This window comes from Plectropomus leopardus, chromosome 16 (genome assembly GCF_008729295.1).
Source record: "Plectropomus leopardus isolate mb chromosome 16, YSFRI_Pleo_2.0, whole genome shotgun sequence".
Taxonomy (NCBI): domain Eukaryota; kingdom Metazoa; phylum Chordata; class Actinopteri; order Perciformes; family Serranidae; genus Plectropomus; species Plectropomus leopardus.
This window is the reverse complement of record NC_056478.1, coordinates 29,929,481-29,951,297: the sequence shown is the minus strand read 5'-3', so window position 1 is coordinate 29,951,297 and position 21,817 is coordinate 29,929,481. Positions and strand designations below refer to the sequence as shown.

Below are 21,817 nucleotides of genomic sequence, written 5' to 3'. Positions count from 1 at the left end.
AATCATTTTCCAACTATCTCTTTATCTCAAGATAACAAAGCTAGTTTTCTCAAGATAACAAAATAAAACAACTGTATCTTTCTCATTTTAACAGATCGCTTATTTGTTATCACGGAACATATCCTCATGGAGTGGTTTGTATGCTATCCTATGAAAATGCACATACATTTATTATGATATCTTGGGGACCTACAAATGACGCTACATCCTTCATGCAAAGTTACATCATAAACATAGAATTACACAAGTTAGGTTTAGGCAATGAAAGTTACTTTGGATAGATTTAGTGAAAGAAACATAATGAGGATGTACTTTAAAATATCTCAAAGTTTGCATGTTCCTAACACCAGTCCCCAGGGGAAAGTCCACTATTTCGTGACTCATCCTCCACCCCAAATTGCTTTCTAACAGACCACTTGGGACCGCTTCCTTTTTTTTTAAAACACCCTTCAGCACATTTCTCATGAGAATGCAGCCTTTTAAAATATGTGGGTTATGCAAAAAATTACTAGGTCATGATTACATGAAATATCCATTACTTTTTATAGGAAAACATGCTAACAGTTTATGAGCCTGTATAATGACATAACAAATCTTGTTTTGAGAAAAAGAAAAACAGAAAACATGTTACTTTGAGATAAGAAAGCTCAATTTCTAGAGGTAACTAAATAATTGTCTATTATAGTCATTCTCAGCCCCCGTACCTCGGATTAGTGGTCATATAAAATCTTTTTTTATCGGCCAGGTGCACATCCCCAATGCTCAGCAATACCCCCATGCCTTGTCACACAGACATTTATTTAAAGCTAATTTGCACGAAATTTAATGCATATGAAAGAAAAGGTAGCAGTGGGACCAGCCTACTGATTTTCATATGTTGTGTAACAGAAAACAACAAAAGGGGGTTTTGATACTGTTACAGATTAACTCTGGCATGTTCATCATTACGAGAGATACAAGTTTATTATTCACTGTGAGTCTTTGTTTTGTTTTGTTTTGGGTTTTTTTATTATCATTTTTTTTTTAATAATTCCAAGTTTTCTCAGTGTGTGTGTGGCATCTGCACTGGCATTATCAGCAAGTACCTGGAAATCAGTATCACCTCAGGAGTATGGAGTGCCTTTTGAGTCAATAAACAATAAATACAAACATTAAAAACATATCTATGAAATATGAGATAAATTCTAAAACAAACAAATGAGCCAATAACTATTAAGGCATGTGGAGAAAAGTGGAAATATGACCAGAACATGTGAAAAGATTAGGTTAATATAAACAAATAAATAAATGTCACACTGTGCAGATGATGTGATAGTAGACTACAAAGGCTATTATAAAACAAGGAGATATGTAATGTAACTGGCATCAGCTAATCGCTATTTTCAACTTTTAGTCCCCGGGAAGGTAGTAAGAATGATTAAAATAGTAAGAAAAATTTGATTTTACAAGCATCGGCATATCAGACTTCAGCATATTGAGATCATTTAGCAACATATTCAGATTTTATGTTAAAAAAAAAAAAAGCTATTATCTGATATGTTTATGAGAGTTTCTTAACAAAAACACATAATTGGTCGAGCTCTCTTCACGAAGTATTGATGTAACTAACTTAACATGAAATGGACAACTGTTTGCTTTATACTGTTATTAAGTAAATGTTGATTGCACAATGGAATAATGTAATAATGGAATGGAATAATGACATGATCAGCATGTAGACGGGTAGCTTTCACTATGCAGTCCTGTTGGTTTGGGTGTAATCTCCCTGGAAAATGAAGGCTCAATTTATGATACAAAGGACATGCATCAGCCATTGAGCAACAAAAAACAGGAACAGGGTGGCACTTTTGTTTTCCATGGCAGCTATAATAGTGATCCCCAGTTACCAAAAAATAGCAGTGTAACGGTGATGGTTGAAATGACTGACGTAACCATGGAAACTAAGGTAGTTGCTTGGTCTGAGAAAAGTTGTCTTTGCAATAGAAATGCCAACAATAACACCACTTGGAAACACTAAAGCTTTAGTTTTCTGCTTCCATTGTTAAAACTAGCCTCTGATTTTATTCTCGGGATTGCATTTCAAAACAACTTGCCAAACTCTTTACAAAAAAACTTTAATTATATTAGCATAATCCATTGGAAAATCAAAAGGCCTGGAGCTTTTCAGGGCCCCAGGATTTCGTCAACTCCAGACTTGTCTATTGTTTTAGAACAGATTCAACTTCAACATGTTGCTCAATGGTTTCTGACATTTGTAAGGAGTGAGGTTTAATCATCCATATGAGAACAGCTGATTTGTAGTCATTTATAGTTGTGGGTAGCTAAGCTGTCATGTGTCAACAACCGTTCATTTCAACACTGAGGGGGGTGTCAGAATCATGTTGTTGGGGAGTGTGGCGGATCACTGACAATCTGATGATTCTGCAATGTCGGCCTAAATTATAAGAGGGAAGTGAGAGGATCCCAGCAACACTACGGGGACTGACTGGACGAGGCAGTGGTCGTTACCAAGGTAGGAATGGTTATTACTGTGTGAAAACCATTTTATTATATTTCACAGCCTTTGAGAATGAAAGTTTGATTAATGAACAATCTTGAATACTAACATGATGCTAAATCTTGTTTTAAAATGCTATCAACCTGAGAAATATGTCTATAACTGGAGTGTCCTGAAGTGGTGTATATATAAATGTGGTGACTACAGTCAGACAATACTAGCATTGGTGTCAGCCAATCATTGAATATTCAAAATCCGAATGAATGAATTGAGAATGATATATATACAGTGTATATATAATGTGTGTATATATATATATATATATATATATATATATATATATATAGTGACATCATGGAAAAATACATTTATAAACATATGCACATGATGAATCACATGTCAAAGTGTTGTATTCTGTATTTTTTTTCCTCTCCTATCTACAATAGTGGTATTGATTGTTTGATTTATTACAATCTGGCTCATTAGCAACAGTGAGGTTCTGTGTCTTCTGTTGTGTCTTGTGACCTATCTGATGGATTATTTTTAAAAAATCTGTCTAGCAATCTTGAATGTAGTTGTTATTTTTTGTTTTTTGATTATTTTTGTAATCTCTTAGAACATTTGAAAAAGCTACACTTAATATCTACATGATAATAGTCTGAATGACAGGTGCATGTTCCAAACCTTTAAAATCACTGTTCAGCAATTAGCTCAGCAACTTTCATATGATAGTGTAGCCCTATAGCAACTGTGTGAATTTTACAACTTAAAATTGCATAAACTTGTTAATACATAAGTGAAGGTTGGTGCATTCTGTTCTCGTTTCAAACTCATCAAACACCGCCACATTGCCAGTGATCTCAACATCAGATAGTGATGCCGAGACATTCTACTAATATGAAATCTGTTCTGTCTTTGGTCAACAGTGCATTCATTATAGCTTTCTCCGTCCTCTTTCTCATAGACTGTCATCATGGGGGATTGGTCCTTCCTGTCTCAATTGCTGGACAAGGTGCAGTCACACTCCACCATAACTGGGAAGGTATGGATGAGCGTCCTCTTCCTCTTCAGAATCTTCATCCTGGCTGCTGGCGTGGACCGAATATGGGGAGACGAACAAGCGAACATGAACTGTAACACCAAAAGCCCTGGATGCAAGAACGCCTGCTACGATCGCTCCTTCCCCATGTCTCACACTCGCTTCTGGGTCCTCCAGATCCTCATCGTCTCCACCCCGACGCTCATGTACCTGGGCCACGTCCTGCTGGTGATTCGCAGAGAAAACAAGCTGAGGAGACGCGTGGAGCAGAAACTTGGTAAAAATGGGATTCTCAAAGCTCCGAAGTACTCCGATGAACAGGGCAAAGTACAGCTCAAGGGCGTACTGTTGGCCAGCTACGTAATGCAACTGTTTTCCAAGATCCTTCTTGAGGTGGGATTCATCATAGGCCAGTACTACCTCTATGGCTTCATATTCATGCCTCTTAAGATTTCATATTCAGAATACCCTTGTCCATCTCCGGTAGACTGCTTCATCAGTCGCCCCACAGAGAAAAGCACCTTTATTATCTTTATGTTGGTGATGTCTGTCCTCTCTGTGCTCCTCAACATCGTAGAGATGTTCCACCTGATGGTCTCTAAGATGCTGGATAGGAAAAGGAGGGACAGTACTTCAGAGACGTACTCCCTCAGCAAAGTAACCAACAACTCAGCTGAGGGAGTCACATATTGCTGAAGGATGGTGGAGCCTGCCTGCTTCCTCGCTTCTCACCTTGCCTCAAGGTTGTTAGGCATATTGAGTGAGGTCACATCCAGTTTTGTATTACATGTATTTCTATCACCAACAGTTATATGTTCTTTATTATAATTTTTACTTTAGGCTTTGCATAAATCAGGTCTGTGGCAAGTAGCAGGAAAGATTGTTATTGACCTTTGCTTTTGAATTGTACTCAAGTGACTGATGTAAACATGACAATATCTGATCCAAGAACTTGTGCTTGAGTGAAACTTCCACGCTCAGACTTAAAGCTTGGGAATCTATGAATGCAAGTAAAAAATAGAGATTATGTATTTTGAATGTGGATTGGATTAGGCTTGGGCGGTGTGTAATATTTCATATTTTCTTGAAATTTCACTGGGGTGTGTCCGGCACTAACTACGCCCACACCTCCCAGCCCACTGGCTGCCAGCTGTTTACAGTCCTGTAACTCCTCCCTTTAGTACCTGGTCCACCAGTAGAGACCATAGTTTAAAAACAATGTCACAGTCATTTTGAAAAAGTACTACTAGCAAGCCATTGCACGTGTTAATTTGAACACTAGATAATTGATTACTTGTTAATAAAAATAATTACCTCAGTTAACAGTGACAAACCTTTTAAGACGTATGATGGAGAAAGAGCTTTTGTAATATATATAACTGTCAAGTATTATTGGGTAGTCATTTTAAGAGAATTGCTTTTATGGCAAATGTTTTCTATGGTCTAGAGACACTGATTTTCATGCTTTGTAAATTGTTGAAAACTTTAGATTTACTTGTTGATGTGATAGGTTAAACATTGTTGTATTCATTTCTGTCTAGTTTTGTGTTTTTGCATGTAGGGTTGTGTATGTTTGTATATGTTTTTTTTATGTTTTTATCAAAATTAAAATAAAAAAAGAAAGAAAACTAGGTATTTACTATTGTTTGCCCTATGACTCCTTACATTTTTCTGTGTATTGCCCACAATCCAAAAAGTTTGGCCAACTTTGATGGATTAATGCATGCATGGCTGCATAGATGGATAGATTGGTAGATAGGTGGATAGATGGATAGATGGATAGATTACATGAACATGAATAAACCATTTATAAGTCTTATTGCAGTTATGATCATATTTGGGATATAGTTGCATATGGTGTTTACAGCATAGAGAAATCACTGGTTATTCACATTGGTGTATCCCAGCTTCTTTCAGAGTGATCCAGCTAGCATATTTAGATTTCGCATTAACAGACTTTGATGTTTACATTTTTAAACACCATGGTTATTCACATCCATGTAAATGCACTCAACAACAGCACAATGGTGATAGTGTGGGCTTAAGTTCCATGACACTGTGGAAACTGGTTTCCAGGCAACACGTCAGTGGGAATTACTTAAACACACAGAACACACAGACACAGCATCTAACGCTGACTTCCTGATGCATCCAAATATGCTGAAACCATGTCTCCCAAAAAGTGAACTTACTACAGAATGAGGAACAGTTCAGTTTTTAGTTTAGTTTTTGCAGTAAATGCCCTTTATATGGAGTAATACACCCTATATAAGTTAACAAAACATAAAGTAAACATTTTTATTTTTATAGATACATTTGAAGAAAAATATGTTGATCCCGACAACTATTTGACAACCTTTGCCCCCTCCTGGTAGATGCTTACCTTCATTTAAAAAATAATGCAAAGAAATCCTGTAAATTCAATGTGGCAAACAGCTGTGGTGTTTGTTGATTTGCTACATTACTCATGAGGGCCTCATAACCCCAGCTATAAAGAACAAGATATACAAATATCAGCTTTATTATCATAAGGATTTTCCAACAGTACAGTGGAATAAATTCCACTCAGCATGGACAATACTTAAGTTTTAACGTGTTTTAAATGATTTGAGCTACCCACAATATAAGTCCTTTAATTCGGACTGATTTAAAGTGGTGGCAGAGGTTATCAGGTGAAATATCAAAAGCTCGTAAATAATGCTGAAAACTATGTGAATGACTCAAATGTAGAAAAACCCTTTGCTTTCCTGATACATAAGATCTTCATGAATATCATGAGGGTGTCACATGTGCTCCACTGCTGCTTCACCTCACTCAGCTCTCCGTTAATCATGCTGATGTCCTCCACCTGTGGTGTTTCCCTGTCTCCTCCTCTGCCTGTCTGCACCCTCCTCAGTAATCACATTCACCTGATGCCAGTCCCTGCTCCTGCATTTAACCTGTGCTGTGTCTCATCCTCACTTCCAGATTGTCTTTAGCCGTGCGAGACTTTCCGGCGTTCTGTTCATGTCTGTCCTCCTGTTGCTGAATCTGCTCGTCCCTGATCAACCCGCTCTGTCTCTGTCCCGGTGATCCGACTTGCCTTCTGTCTCCTGACTCTGTCTGTGCTCTCCTGATCCCTGGTCACAGAAAAGAGGGGGGATTCTGCGAGCCTGCCCGTCCGTGAGATCCGCCACCGCTGGGGTGAGATCGGCTGGTCTCCGCGGCTCACCTGCTCCGCTTTCCCGGTGGGTTTCCTGCCTGAGCCTCATCGTCGGTTCGACTCGGTTCGGGGATCGTTCCGGTGCTGAATGTCCGGCATTCACATTCAGCTCTTTGGACTTTTTTGAAACTGTGATTTATTCTGCCTTTGTTATTAAAGACTCTGTAAGACTCCTACCGGTTTGTGTGTTGCATTTGGGTCCTGGTACCAGCCGTGACAGTGGGATCTGCAGAACACAACACTTTATGTTGAAATAAGTGTAAAGTAGTCTCAAACCAAGTCAGAAACATTACTTGTTACGAGGACAACAACGAGCTATGAACAGAGTGAATTCTTTAGCTGCTGCCTGAGGACATTGACTAAATCCAGATTTTTTAGTTCATTTTAGTCATTTTTGGGCTTAATTTTTTTGCCACCAAAACAGCTAAAACCTTGCATCCAAGAAATTATGTCTATCTGAATAGAATTGAAACTGACCACTTGAACATTTTGTTCAGACCTGGCATATTAATAGAAACAGAAATAAGAAAATGCTGACTTATTCAACAACCACTACTGTTACACAAGTTCAGATAAAGTTGGTGTGTAACATTGCATTCTTATGAAAATGTACTTAAGTCAGATGTATAAAGTAACCCAATAGCCAGAACAAATGTTGGCAATGTACACTGGAGCTTTGCAATACCATATCTTTCATGTTAATACTAGTGTAATGACATTAATAATTGAATATTTTTCAGTATTTTCACAAAAAAATATATTAATTAATCAAAAGTATTCACAAAAATCACAAATCACAAAAATATCGTGTTATTCTAAGGCTATGTCGCTCACTACTATTGTATGTGTCCGCAAATCATACTGCACATTTGTACATTATTATGTAGGAGATACATTGAAACTTAATGCTTAAACAAGGCTGCAGTTAACATATGGATATGGCATTAGGCACAAAAACCACTGTGTTATGGTTGGGAAAAGATCATGTTCTGCCTTAACCCCTTGAAACCTGAGCAAATTGGTTTGATGTCTTCCAAAAACATGGGGAGAAGGCAATGAGCAACGTATAAAATTAGCAAGAAATTAGAATAAAATATTAAAAGAACATTTCCGAAAAAAAATAAGCACAAAAAAGTAAGACAAGGCAAACAAGAAAATGACCTAATATGTGCTACAAACATCATTAAATAGCAATATTAGGTAATTTTTCTTACCAACTTGTACTTATTTTTGTCATTTATGGGACATTTCTAGCCAAGTTGCTTACTGGCTATAGCCCCATATTTTCTACAGAAATCAAACTGATCTGCTCATGTTTTAAAGGTTTAAATACTTGTAAAAGGCATCTAAACGCAGAATACAAAATTTGCTGTTGATGCAGGTGTTAAAGGGTTAACATAAACAGCTTTTTAGTGGCTGAAAAGCAGAAATGACTCGCTAAAAAACAACCGGTTTTGTTGTGTGTTGCTCTCGAACAGTGGTCTTCAGTTTGGCATCCACCTCCCAATGATAAAGTCAGATCACACTACGTCGCTTATGAAATGTTGATATGATACGTCAGAAACTTTCAAATATAATGTATCTGTAGTTTGCAAAAACGTACCATACCAACATTTTCTTCTGGCGACTGAGCTGGATAAAGATGGATCCAGACTCCTTATGACAAAACACGGATATGGTTTTGACCAAAACATAAAGTAACCTCTCATGTTGCCACTATGTAGCTAATTAATTTCCCTGAACTCGAGCTGCTGTAGCCAAGTTCAAGTTTTTCCAGGTATAAAAAAGCGGAAAAATGCAATTCAAGGATTTCAAACTTCTCATGCGACTGTGAGCGTGTATGGTTGTCAGTGTATGTGTGTCGGCCCTGCGTTAGTCTGGCGACCTGTCCAGGGTGTACCCCGCCTTCCGCCTGATGACAGCTGGGATTGGCTCCAGCCCCCCCGCGACCCTTACGAGGACAAGCGGTTACAGAAAATGACTGACTGACAAACTTCTCATGCGATTTACCCGGTTTATTTTCAGGCTACAGAAAACTCATACACCAGGCAAAGAACTCAACCGATGTGCCCCACAACAAAACATGATCGCATTATTGTGACACTTTTTTATCCACACACACACACACACACACACACACACACACACACACACACACACAGACACACACACACTGTGACAGCAGCTTTTGACTTCAGATTTTGGCTTTCTTTGAAACCTCCTGGTCCCAGTCAGTGTCAAGAACATCATTACCGAAGTCAACAGAGTCAAACAGTCCAGAGAACGGACTCTGGGAGCCACCAACACTGATCTTTGGAGGGCCCAGCTCAAAACACTTCCTCTTCTTCAGATTGGAAGAGCTTTGATAGTCAGCAGGACCATCATTCACTGTTTTTACACTGTTGGTGTGGTTTGCAGCATGAAGAGACTGTGTCTGCTTTGTGAGTTCGGTGGCTGGTGGGGGTAACATGTCTTTCCCTTTGTCTGTGGTGACTATAGTTTGAATCTTCCTAACTAAGGGACTGTATTCTGGGGGAGTGTTTTTATCTTTGGAATTATCTCTTGAGCATTCAGCACCAACTTTTTGAAGCAGACTTTTCTTCACATTTGAGGGATCTGTGGTCGTGGGTTCAGTCACACCGGTGAAGGAGAACATTGAGAGTCTGGCGAGGGTTGAGGGGGTCACAGTGGACTTGGAAGGCACTGGATCATTGGTGTGGGTGGTTGGTTTTAAAGGTGTGCTGCAAATAAAACTACTTCCTGCAGTCTCATCACCAGAGTTGACTCTTTGCTTTTGACACAGATTTTCTAAGTCTTCACTTCCCTTTGTTCCACCCACAGTTCTTTTTATTGCCAGTTCGCCCTTTTTAGAGAAATCATCCTTAACCAGCTCTTTTGGTGTCAGACAAATACTGGCTTCAGACCTGCCGCCCTCTGAAAGACTTTGCTCCCAGTTCTGTCCTTTATTCTCTCTGTCCGTAGGTGTAGTGGCTAAGTCTTTGTGACTAAATGGCTTCTGTTCACTGATTGTACTTCCTGTGGAGATCTCTGCGCTGATCTCTGAGCTGGTACTAAGGTCATGAACTAAAGGTCTCATCTTTCTTGGTTTGAATGTAAAGCCTGAAAATTTTTCATGCAGTTCTTTTCCTGTTGCAGCTTCAGCTGCCATCTTCTCCTTCAGCACAGAACTATAGTTCTTAGTCACAGTTTGGTCCCTCTTATCTTTCTTCTCAAATCTTATTCCTTTGCCGGAGGACAGGTTATCCTGAACTTTGGATTTGTTCTGACCTGATGAGAGTGCAGAGGCTGAAGTTCTATCCAAAACATTTGTACTTGCAGTATCTCCAGGCCCTCCCTGTTTGTCACACTGATTCAGCTCCAGCTCCCATCTTCTGTCTTGCAGGTTGGAGACTTTCTGAATCACACACCCTGATGACTCGGGATGTTTTTTATCCTCTTTTCTCTCAGATTGCTTTATGCCCTTTTGAGTTCTGGAGCTTTTTGAGTTTATGTTTTCTTTTTCTTCTGAAGCAGAGCTAATTGTTCCAACAGGATTTGAAACACCACCATAGTTTGATGATGAACCAGCATTATTTACAGTAACCTTCCTCTTTTGACAGTCTGGCTGTTTGGTCTCTGAAAACAGTTCTGACCAAGTGGAGTTTGGTTTCCTGGATGAGTCTGTACCATCCGGTGACAGTGACGGAGAGATTGAGTTGAACCAGTCTAAGCCAGCATCAGTGACATCACCACTGGAGTTAGTGGTGGTGGCAGTGATGTCATGGCAGTGTGTTTTGTTGATGGCGTTTGGGTCTCTGTGTTGATGTTGGTGATTTCCAGTTGGTGGGTCATGTTGGGAAGTCTGTGAGCTGTTGTTCTTCAGCCTGGTGAACAAAGAAAATGCAGGTCAAATGCTTTGGTGTGACCTTTAAAGCTATAGCTACCCTGATCTATGTACAATTCTGTGACAGAAAAAGTAATTTTCTGGTCTATAGCCAATTGCTATCGTCAATCAGTCAGTTTGCGTGTGTTAATGTGTGACTCTGGTTTTTCAAAGGATTAGTTTGGATTCACCAAAGTCACACAACATAAACTAAGTGATGGAGGCAGTGGTTGACCAGGAACCCTTGTGTTCAGTATGGAAAAGTGACACGTTTTTGTAAAAATGCATGTGTTTGGAGAGTACTGAGCATGCGACCGGATGAATGAGACCTGGATTATACTGCATGAGATGCGTGAGAGTTTTGTAAACTGATATTTTGATATAGTCTCACTGGTGTTATACACAGTCACCCTTTACTTCAATTCATCAAGTATTTCCTCCTTTTTCAGATTCTCTCTTTACGGGGAGATGTGAGAAAAACAAAGTTTTCTTCAGAAATTCAGTGTAACACTGGGTGAGTCATTGACATACAAATGATCACTTGGGGCGTTCGGTGTTCCTTTACGTGCTGAAATGCGTGTAACAGTGGAAGTGTAACCCAATTTCAGCACTTTAACTGAGACTCATCAAATGATCAGACAGTTACTCACATGGCTAATCTGTCCATCTCCTTTTGGAGGAGCAGCGGCAGGTTGAGTCCTTCCAGCAGTACCTGACACTGAGTCTGATACTGCTGACCAGGGTCATCGGGGAATGACGTGAGTAAAGCGTTTACATTTCCCAGCAGAGCGCCGCCCTGAAGGAGGAGTGCAGCCTATAGTTACAGACTGCTGCAGAATCACAGGTTGCAGTTACTCCTGGAAACTGTCCCGCATACTGGGACATGGGTCACGACCAAGATGAATAAATGATAACTCTTTGAAACCTGAGCAAATTGCTTTAAATTTTTTAAAAAAAATATGAAGAGGAGGCAACAAGACATGTCCCAAAAACAGCCAGAAATTAGTTAAAAGGTACAAGAAAATTACCCCCTCAAAAAAGCAAAGCAGAAAAGAAAAAACAAAAACAAACCAAAAAAATAATGCAAAAGAATCCTGAAAATCCAGAGAAATTTCTTTTTTCAGCAGAGTAATTACTAAACATAGAATTATATTACTAATAATATAGCTTCCTGGATATTTTCTCTTTATTTTTTGCGATAATCTTCTAGTAAAATAAGTATTTTTCGGCTCATTTTTTAAGGGCATATTCAGAACATTTTTGCCAAGTTGCTCATTACTTCTCTCTGTGTTTTTGAAAGAAATCAAAGCAATTTGCCCAGGTTTCAAAGGGTTAAATACTCTCTACAAAGTTTCTGAATACAGCACAAGAAGACTGATGTTGATTTAGGTTTCAATGTGTCAATGTTGGAACATATCACAATTAGATGAAAATAAAGTAATTCAGCATTTCTGCTGAGCAGAAGCAGCTGTCTGTCCTCTACTGGTGGACAGGAACATGGCTTCTCTCTACTGTCACTGCTTTTCTTTTTTCTTTTTTGGATTGTACAACACTTTGGTCAACTGTTGTTTTTAAAATCTGCTTTATAAATAAATATGGAGTGAATTTATTTTTTTACAATTAAATAATTATTTTCTTATATTTTTCTGTGTGTGTGTGTTTTTCTCTTCGGCCTCTTTTTTTTTTTTTTTTTTTTTTAAAAAACAACTAATTTTCAGTTAATTTTCTTGTCAGATTTTATTTTCCTAATTTCTTAAATTTTGCGGGACATCTCTTGCCATGTTGCTCACTGCCTTTTTAGTGAGGTTTTCAAAAGAAATCCTTTTGCTCAGGGTTCAAAGCTTTAAACACATGTGGAAGGCGTCCTCAGGTAACAGAAGAAATTGATGTTAATCCAGGTTTCAAAGGGTTGATGTTTTTTTTTTTAAACAATGTGTTTATTAGGATTTTCAACTGTAACAGCTATTACATATAAATAACTATATCTTGGCAATATGGTATACCATAAAATTAAAAGCCAAACAAAACAAACAAACAAAATGTTTACATCTCTGACTGCACAGATGCATGCTTGGAGTGAACTTTCCTTAAAAGAAGCAAACAAAACAACAAGGGGAAAATCTTTTTTTGGTTATTCTTGTATCAGAGTAGTGTTCTTCTTACCTGCATGGAGCACTCCATGACTGAGACGGCCATGACGGCGTCCTCTATGGTCACTGTCTCTCTGTACATGAGCCTGGCGTGAGCTGCAACATTAAAACACAACTCTGTGTGAGTGCTTTCAGATATTTACACAGTTCCATTGATTAGCTTTTTTTTACCTGAAGAAATTGCTACATTTAAAGAAATCAACTTTCATTGAAAAAGTGTTATTTTTAAATGGTGAACCAACATGAATGTAGCAGTGGTTTCTGCCGCATCACACTACATTTCAAACTCTGTCATCTCCCTCCTGCCTAACACTATGTCACTGATTCCCTATAAAACCTTTGTGAGGCAGAAGAAGCTGTCATCGAACATTTCAAGGCCAGACGTTTGGGCCTGACCCTACAATGGACAAGTTGTACGAATGTTTTATATTGAGACTTATATGAACATTTTAGACTTGTGTTGTGTACTATGGGGTACAAAAACATGCGAGTAGACCACAGAACTGACAGAAACCTATGAATCTGCATCAATGGCTGAGGTCAACTCAATAACCAGCTCAAGATTTTAACTGATTTTAAAAATGATAATTAACTAATTTGAAAATGGCAGGAGGAGGGGAAGTACTGTCACTGTCTATGGAATAGGTACAGTCCATTTTGGAGGGTTTATGCTTTATATACTGAAAATTCAATAAAAAGAGGTTTCTGAATGACTGAATTGAAATGAAGTCAAAATTGTGTCCTCACCTTCAGCCAGTCTGCTGAGACTCTCCAGCATGCGGATGGTGGTGCGGGCAGCGTTGCGTCCATCGCTCTGTCTCTGCAGCTGGTAGTAACGAGTCAGGATGCTGTTGGCGTCCTCGGATACCTGCGGCTGCAGGCCTTTAATCACACTGAAGTAAGCCTTCATCTTCTCCATGGACCACAGGCTGCCGCACTCAGCAGGCAGTCCTCAAGAGACATTACACAATTATCATAATTATTTCTTTTTTTTTTTTTTTTTTTTGCTTTTAGCATTTTATTTTGGAAGTTAAAACATCCTGTACCTCTGTCCTCCAGAATAAAAGAGGAGATGATGTTGTCCCACTCTGCGTTTCTGGTGTCCAGCAGCACCAGAACTAGGTCGAAGCGACTGAGCAGAGGGCTGGCCAGAGCTACGTTCACAGACAGCGGCTCATTGGGATCGTACCGGCCTTTAGGGTTAGCAGCTGCCAGGATGGTGGTTCGAGTGTTCAGCTTGCACACTATACTATAAAGAGGAGTTAGAGTTGGACACAGGATAAACAGAAAAGAGAACCTAAGTGTTGATCATCTTTCTCTCTGTTTTTTGTCAAAAGGATCCATTTTAAAAAACAGAATTGGCGGTAGTCAGCTCTTCAGTATTACCATTTGGGCTGCATGATATGAGATAAATATGCAACAACAATGTTAAATATCACAATGTTACTTGTGATTAACAGACAGATATTAAGTCAGTTCTGCCTTTCTGCTGCTCTCTGTTAAATTCAACAAACTGCTTGTTGAATTTTAAAAAATGAAATAAAATTATTTCCAACATTATTTTATTTGAACACACTGAAAATTATTGAACTTAAAACAAAAATTAGTTGGGACTACTTAACAGCTCAGAGGTGAATGTTTGCCACTCATGTTAGCTTTCTTTTTTTTTCTTGCCTGTGTGTCCCTTTTTTATAATTCTGTGCCCCCTCTCTAAATTCAGAGGTTTCTGCAGGTCTGTGATTGCAGCAAAGGCAGACTGAAAGTTTGTGGAGTTTGTGTTGCAGGGTGCATCATTGATCTGTCGAACCGGTCAATGCTGATCAGATCGGATCAATGTCTGAGAGGAGAGGCAAGAAAGCAGATTTTCAGACCCAGCACAATTAACGCTTTCACACCTGAACAATTTGGCTTGATTTCTTTCAAAAAAATGGGAGAAAGGCGATGAGCCATTTAACAAGATGGCTACAAAATTAGACAGAAATTAGTAAAAATTTACGAGAAAATTACCCCCCCAAAAAAGGAGAATAACTAAATAAATAAAAATCAAGAAAACAACAAGATGTTTTTCTGTAACAATATTTTAAATATCTAATCAAAAGAATTATAAATATAGATTTCTGTACATTTTCCCCCAGTTTTGTGACAATATTAAATAATTCCTCCCCTTATCACCTTTTACTAAATTTTTGCAGTTTTCAGGACGTTTCTTGCCAAGTTGTTTGTTATTTTCCCCCTCGGTTTAAAAAGAAATCAAACCAATTTTTTCAGGTCTGAGAGGTTTAAATGATATTGAAAGGCAGCACAGGAAACCAAATGCCAATCTAGGTGTTAAAGACGTGTGTACATGAGTCTCACCCGGCTTTGGCCACACTGATAGACTGCTGCTCCATGGCTTCATGGATGCTGATGCGGTCGTGCTCCTTGATGCTGTTGAACTCGTCGATGCAGCACAAACCGCCGTCTGACAGGACCAGAGCTCCGGCCTCCAGGTGCCAGTCCCCTCCATCTTTCACCGCTGCCACCGTCAGTCCTTCAACACATCACGTCAGGCATGTTAACTGTCAAAAATCCAAAAGCACTTTCGTGTTTTGAAGGGGTGAGCTTTACATCTGAGACCATGCAAATGAATTTCCAGGCCACTGTCCCTATTTACACAGATTTTAGCCCGTGCAGCTGTTTGCTCGAGGAAGCAATTATTAGTTTTGGTGGGGCACACACAGGGAACATGTACATACAAGATTAGGCTCTGGGTTAGAGGTGTATCCTGCAAGAGAGACCTTATTGTGCTTTTTTTTGTATTTTGTATTTATTAAATTTTTCCAATTTTATTTCCCATGATATCAGTATAAGTTTTTGATAATATTGCAGCCCCCTGAGATCTTTTTAAATCAAGTTTTGAAGGGCCATAATTTTTAGTATAAGGTTATTATAGCCAAAATGTTTCCACTATAAAATGAGGAATATTATGACAAAATTCAAGGCTGAAATTTATTAATTCATAGGTTGTGGATTCTTGGAAGAAAAAAAAAAAACAAGGTGTTATATACTAAACCATACCGCAAGATGGTGGCACGATACGTGCAGCAGCTCAGCACTCTCCTCACAACACTCTGTGTCGTGTGTGTGTGTGCTCTAGTGTGTGTGTGTGTGTGTGTGTGTGTGTGTGTGTGTGTGCATGTGTGCTATATCTTAACACTATTTGTTATATTTTTACTATCTATTCATTTTATTTTATCTGATGTCCTTTTGATCTATTTAAGTCCTGCTCAGGTGATACAAATGACTTTTAATGTATTCATCTGCCAGTAAAGATATTTTATTCTATTTTAAATCGTGGCATGACTGGGGCCAATTTGAAATAACCGCAAAGATTCTTCGGTGTGTGTTTTTCCATGCTACTCTTAGGCTATTTGGGACAGATGCCCAGTTCATCCATGATTCATTAGCACACTGAACAGGAGGATCATTGGCTGCTTATCGGTGGCTTTAAGGTGAAATGAGTGATTTGCTTAAGTAGTTAATCAGTTAACTGAGAGGATGAGTTCATATAAAACTGTTTCTGTGAGAACATAAAGCTCTGAGGCAGTGACAACTAGTGATGGCCAAATGAAGCCTCTTGACCCATTTTTGTTCTTTTCTAAGCCCACTAGATGGCGCTCTCTGTTCAACAAAGAGTTGAAAGCGCCTACAATTGCCATTCCTTTTCTTTAAAACCAAGAGCGCCACCTAGTGGGCTCAGAAAAGAAAGAAAATGGTATATGAGGCCTCATTTGGTCATTACTCGGGAAAACAAACACCTTTCAGCAGAGAGCTGAGGGGTACTACCTGCACTTGTTGATCCAATCCCGGCTGTGAGGACAGAACGAGGGATGATCTTTGCTGCATACTTGAGGAACTGAGACTTCCCTGTGCCGGGGTCACCAACCAGCAACATGTGACACTCGCCTGGAGAGGACAACATCAGCTCCACAGTGACACAGCATTACACACAGAACAACAACTACAAAAAAGCACTGTAGACATCTGTGATCGTTTCCACATCGTCATGGCCACAGATTCAGAGTGTCACTTGCTGTTTTTGGATTGGTTGTCAGTCTCAAGGGGCAAATCTGACTTATCTGACTAATTCTAAATTTTGACAGAAAGATTTTCATTTTTATCGTAAATGAATATTGGTTCCAAATATCACTTATCGATCTTATTAAGTTATTATTATTATTACACCTTCTGGCATCTAGAACATAAAAACTGAGATATCAGTTCCCTCCTTTACAGCTGCTTAATTTAAACCCATAAGAAACATGAGGGATACCTCTGATCTTAGTTCCAGAAGAATCTATTCTCTGCACGCCGCCAGCCAACACCATGGCAACTGCCAGCTTAATCACATACATGCCAAACACCTGCGGGCACAGGCTCAACAGGATGTGGTTCCTCCCTACAGAAGAGAGAACGATGTTTAAATAAAACAGGCAGAAAAGCACAGGAGAATGTTCGATTTCATGAGGCAGATTGCTTCATACCAGCTATGGGATCGAGTCTGTAACTTTCCCAGAAGTCCTCAAACTCTCTCTGAACATCCTTCATGAGCAGAGCGGCAGCAGCCTGTTGGTTGTTCACCTCGATGTTGTTGGCTTTGAGGACCAGCTCCACGTCGCAGCGGGTGCCGTCGTAGAAGGGCTTCCAGCGCTGACACATCACCCCATACACGGTTACATCATCTCCTACAGGAGCACACCGTGCACACAGACCATAATCAAAGAAAGCTACAGCATGAGCGCTGCATGCTGCTTCCATAATGCGGTGTTTTCAACCATCAACCATCATGCTGCAACAATACCAGATTTACAGCTGTCAACGAGGTCATCCTCCAGAACCACCACCATGGAACGAGGAACACTGCCCACCGACAGCCTCTGCACCTGTGAGGGAGGGCAAGATTTAAACAGACTTGAAGAACAATCCACAGATGCTGGTTTTAATCAGAAACCACATGAATAAGTGTCTTACCTGCTCCTGTATCTTGATCTCCTGGAAGTCCCTGCAGGCAGCCGGCTCCGATCCTCCTGACAGACAGCTGAACTTGTACGAGTTACAGCCGTCAGGATTGGGACAGGACGCCGGGGCGACAAACGTGTAGAACTGATCGAAATCTGCCTGCATCGTGAAAACGTGACGACACTTTGTGCACATGTAATCCCGCTCATATTCTAGAACCTGTGAGAGAAGGAGAGGAATTGAAAAAGAAGAAACTCAAAACCAAAAATAAAGATGTTGTGCAGGAAGTGATTTTGCATATTTGTAGTATGAGAATCTCTGTGCAGCAGCAGCTGAAGGGCAGAGTGTCAGCAAACTTCACGATTTTGATTTTGCATGTGTGTCTGTCACTTTTACAGCATTCTGTGTACCTTGGCAACACTGGTGCGTATGACAGTGCCAGTGACGGACAGGAAGTGTCCTACGTCTCTGGACCTGGGAATGGTGTCTCTGGTCAGCTCTGGACACACTGGCAGACCTGGACACACACATGTAAAAACACTTTGGAAAGAGCCCATTTAAAAGGATGATGGTTTATCCATTAAAACCAACAGCTTGACAGCTATTAAAGTATTTAGTAGGTAAGCACATAGACTATTACTGAGCCCGAAAGTGATGATATTTAAGGGCAGAAGAGACTAGAAACTTCATGTGCATGACAGTCTGAGATACTATTAGTTCTCGCAATGTAGTTTCTTAGCAACATCTGCCTGTCCCTCCCAGCTGGATGTCTGACCTGTAATGCGGGTGTGCAGAGTGTGTGTCATCCTCTCTTTAGCTCTCTGTCCTGTGCTGTGAATGGGAGAGGATCTCTCTGATAACTCCACAGCTGTTCTCTGTAACACTTTATCAAATATGGCCAGGACTTCATTGGGAAAGGTGTTGAAATAGTCTCCAACCTGTGAACACAGAGAAAATACACACACACACACACACAACAACACACACACACACGCGCGCGCACACACACACACACACACACACACACACACACACACACACACACAAGTTCTCTTTTTTCTTTTTTTTTTCCAGAAATGGCAACTTGTCGATGTTATATATAAAAAATATGCCAATTAATATTACACAGATTTTAACTTTATCACCTGACTTAAATGAAACAGATCTTCAGGTCTCAAGGGCACTGACTCATTTTTGTTTATTGGGAATATAGTGTTTTGAATTGTGACATTACCTCCATATTGGCTTCAAACAGAGTCATGGCGTTAACGACAACAGGCCGATGGGTCTCTTCCATAGGATCTGCAATAAGCTGGAAGATGTCCTCATGATGATGCTCTGTCAGGTAGGTCTCAAACACACGGCCAATCAGGGCCTCCTGATCCTGGCTTATCAACATACTGATGTGATGTGATGGAAACCCCTGGAAGAATAACAATTAACATAAATTATATACCGTGAGAGCATACAAATATTATATTCAGTGGAGTTAAAATACATTCTAAATGTCAAATCAGCTCAACCAAGTTTTCAACCATTTTCTATTTTATTTTACTCTTTACTTTTATTAAAACCTATCAAAAAATAAAAAGGTGGTTGTGGTATTGTCCGAAAAACTATATTATTACATGGGTTTTATATTTAAATTATGTAACAGAAAGAATTTTTATGAAATAAATAAAATAAAATATGTTATATGTTATGTTAATATATATACATGTGTGCGTTATACTGTACATACATTTTCAGCACTTTTTAATTCATCGTCTTGTTTGATTTTGTGTTTTACTTTTTTTTTGCTCATTTTATATTTCTAATCATTATATTTACTTATACATTTGTAATGATGTGACAAAAAAATATATATATTATTTTATTTTCTGCATGTTTTGGGGTGTGGGGTGGGGGTCATTTTCTCGTGTATTTTTGTCTTTATTTTTTCCCCCTTTTCCTTGCTAATTTTTGGGCCATGTAATGTTAAGCTGCTTGTGGCCTTGTCCCGTGTTTTTGAAAGAAATCAAACCAATTTGCCCTGGTTTCAAAGGGTTTAAAAAAACTAAATTAAATATAAATTAAATATTATTGTATACTATCCATTGGTCCCTTGGATATTTTCTTGATTAACCAGTTAATAATTTATCAATAAAATATAGAAATGCCCATCAAGCTTTATCTAATTACTCTGCCAACATATTCGGTTTATCTAAGTACGACACAGAAAAGTAGCAAATCTTCACAATGAATTTGAGACATTTTTTTCCTTGTTTTGTTTTTTGTTTTTTTTTTCCAACGTCTTTTTTCTCCAGTGAGAGGGGAGTGAAAAGGTTTCAGCTGTGCAAGGTAACCAAATACATTTACTGCCAGTACCTACTGTATATATACTTACACGTATCTCTAATTGACAACAAAACTTGTCATGGACTCATGTAAGATGCAGCATTTTTATTGATAGTATAATGTTAAAATGCTGAATCTGCTGCAGGTCATGCAGTAATATATTGATAAAAATAGTATTTCTAAGGCACTGGGTACAACACTATTGTAACTGCTGGTCAGAGAGCATCAGTGACTTTATATTAAGTCAGCAGCATATGATAACCGGGGCTATACAGTATATCACTTTAATGTATGTTTGAACATGCATGACAGTGAAATACCTGCTGTGGTTTATTAGCACATGTTTCAAACACACAGCAGCGTTTGTTTGTGTACAGGGGCAGGCTCACACACATTTATAGAAAGTGAATTATGCAACTTTTCCTAGACAAACGGTAAAACATGGATAATGCGCACCTAACCTGCTGTCTCTGATGAGAAGAAGGTGCAGTGCGCAGTTTTAATGAGGACAGCTGGTGTTACAGCAGCTGTACGGAGTGACTGTAACGTTAGTTAACCGTCCTCAGGTTTGTCATACAGTCTCTTTGTCCTAGCAACACTTTACCTTAGTGACTGAAACATTGTTATAATATAAACAGAAAGGTTTAACATACCGTATTTTACAATGCCAGTGTTTGTGGGACACATTAGTCTCCTACGCCGATGTAAACAAGAGTCTTGTACGCTTAGAATGCGCGGGCATGCAGCACTTCCTGCTAAACCCGCCTGAACCCGCCCTACTCTCCATCTGATTGGCTAGTACCTGTTCTCTTCGTTGATTGGCTTGGTTAGGTTTGGGCAAGAGGACTAGGATTGGTCAGAGCTCTTTAAGAGTTTATTCTAGTGCACTAGGATTGGTTAGTGTCATAATCAAGGTAAGCCAATCAGAGGCAGAATAAACCAGAGTGGGGCGGGTCATACCTGCTACATCATATGAAAAAGAAAAAACAACACGTATGTCTATGGCTGAGTTGTCTGATTATTTTGTTTTCTACAACCTTAAAACCTACAAAAAACCCTTATTATTAAAATTCATTAAAGAAACACGAAGTGAACCCGTAGGGTCCACTTTAATATTAAACACACTCCAAGCGCTCTGCTCACACAATGCGCTTTTCAAAATTTACCAATATAAAAATATAAAATATTAATTCATTTTCAGAATTTTAACTTCTTTTATGTCAGGTTTTGTCGTGATACCACAATAGTTTAGATGGGGAAAAAACACAACAATTAATAATTTTCAACATACTACTTTCTAAGTATATTTTTTTAAATACCAGCCTGGGATATGTCAATGATTTGCAGCAACATTGATTGATACTTTTTTTGTGCAGTGTCAAATACTCACATTCTTACGCCTCTGCACACAAAATGCTCTTTTAAACAATAAGGCAATAAAAATATCATATTATATGTAAAATGTATGCCCTGTGCATGAACACATCCAAAATTATTTTAAAAAATCAAGAATTAAAAGCCTGCAAAATGCATCAAACAGTCCCTAAGGGTTAAATAATAGTTGTCAAAATGATTCTTTGATTTGTACCCCTTAAAAAAACATAATAACACAATATAAACATCACCTATGAGATTATTTTTGAAAATACAGACACCCGCTGCCCAAATTTTAGAATACGAGTGATTTGTAATCATTCTGTTTTATTGTGCT

At 38.9% G+C, this 21,817-nt stretch overlaps 2 protein-coding genes across 2 annotated transcripts; one reads left to right on the top strand and one right to left on the bottom strand.

Annotated features, from left to right (window-relative positions):
- Positions 1 to 2,471: 2,471 nt before the first annotated feature.
- On the top strand, positions 2,472 to 5,175 carry LOC121955361 (gap junction Cx32.2 protein-like). Its single transcript, XM_042503282.1, has 2 exons — positions 2,472 to 2,512; positions 3,462 to 5,175. Exon 2 carries the CDS (start codon positions 3,471 to 3,473, stop codon positions 4,230 to 4,232), a length of 762 nt encoding a protein of 253 aa, XP_042359216.1. The 5' UTR covers positions 2,472 to 2,512; positions 3,462 to 3,470; the 3' UTR covers positions 4,233 to 5,175.
- A 3,714-nt stretch (positions 5,176 to 8,889) lies between these two features.
- Positions 8,890 to 20,836, bottom strand: mcm9 (minichromosome maintenance 9 homologous recombination repair factor). Its single transcript, XM_042503479.1, has 15 exons — positions 20,760 to 20,836; positions 19,004 to 19,192; positions 18,545 to 18,707; positions 18,180 to 18,286; positions 17,782 to 17,988; positions 17,612 to 17,693; positions 17,295 to 17,495; positions 17,084 to 17,209; positions 16,597 to 16,716; positions 15,127 to 15,301; positions 13,818 to 14,020; positions 13,519 to 13,722; positions 12,785 to 12,867; positions 11,272 to 11,417; positions 8,890 to 10,622 (listed from the first exon to the last, which is right to left on the bottom strand). Exons 2-15 carry the CDS (start codon positions 19,166 to 19,168, stop codon positions 8,933 to 8,935), a joined length of 3,672 nt encoding a protein of 1,223 aa, XP_042359413.1. The 5' UTR covers positions 19,169 to 19,192; positions 20,760 to 20,836; the 3' UTR covers positions 8,890 to 8,932.
- Between the last annotated feature and the right edge of the window lie 981 nt (positions 20,837 to 21,817).

Excerpts from the sequence above, each read along its gene's own strand:
- mcm9 (XM_042503479.1), bottom strand. The coding sequence starts at position 19,168 with ATGTTGATAAGCCAGGATCAGGAGGCCCTGATTGGCCGTGTGTTTGAG. Across the intron at positions 17,694-17,781 it reads AGATCAAGATACAGGAGCAG|GTGCAGAGGCTGTCGGTGGG; the intron begins GTAAGACACTTA and ends CCTCCCTCACAG. Across the intron at positions 17,496-17,611 it reads CGTTGACAGCTGTAAATCTG|GAGATGATGTAACCGTGTAT; the intron begins GTATTGTTGCAG and ends GTGCTCCTGTAG.
- LOC121955361 (XM_042503282.1), top strand. The coding sequence starts at position 3,471 with ATGGGGGATTGGTCCTTCCTGTCTCAATTGCTGGACAAGGTGCAGTCA.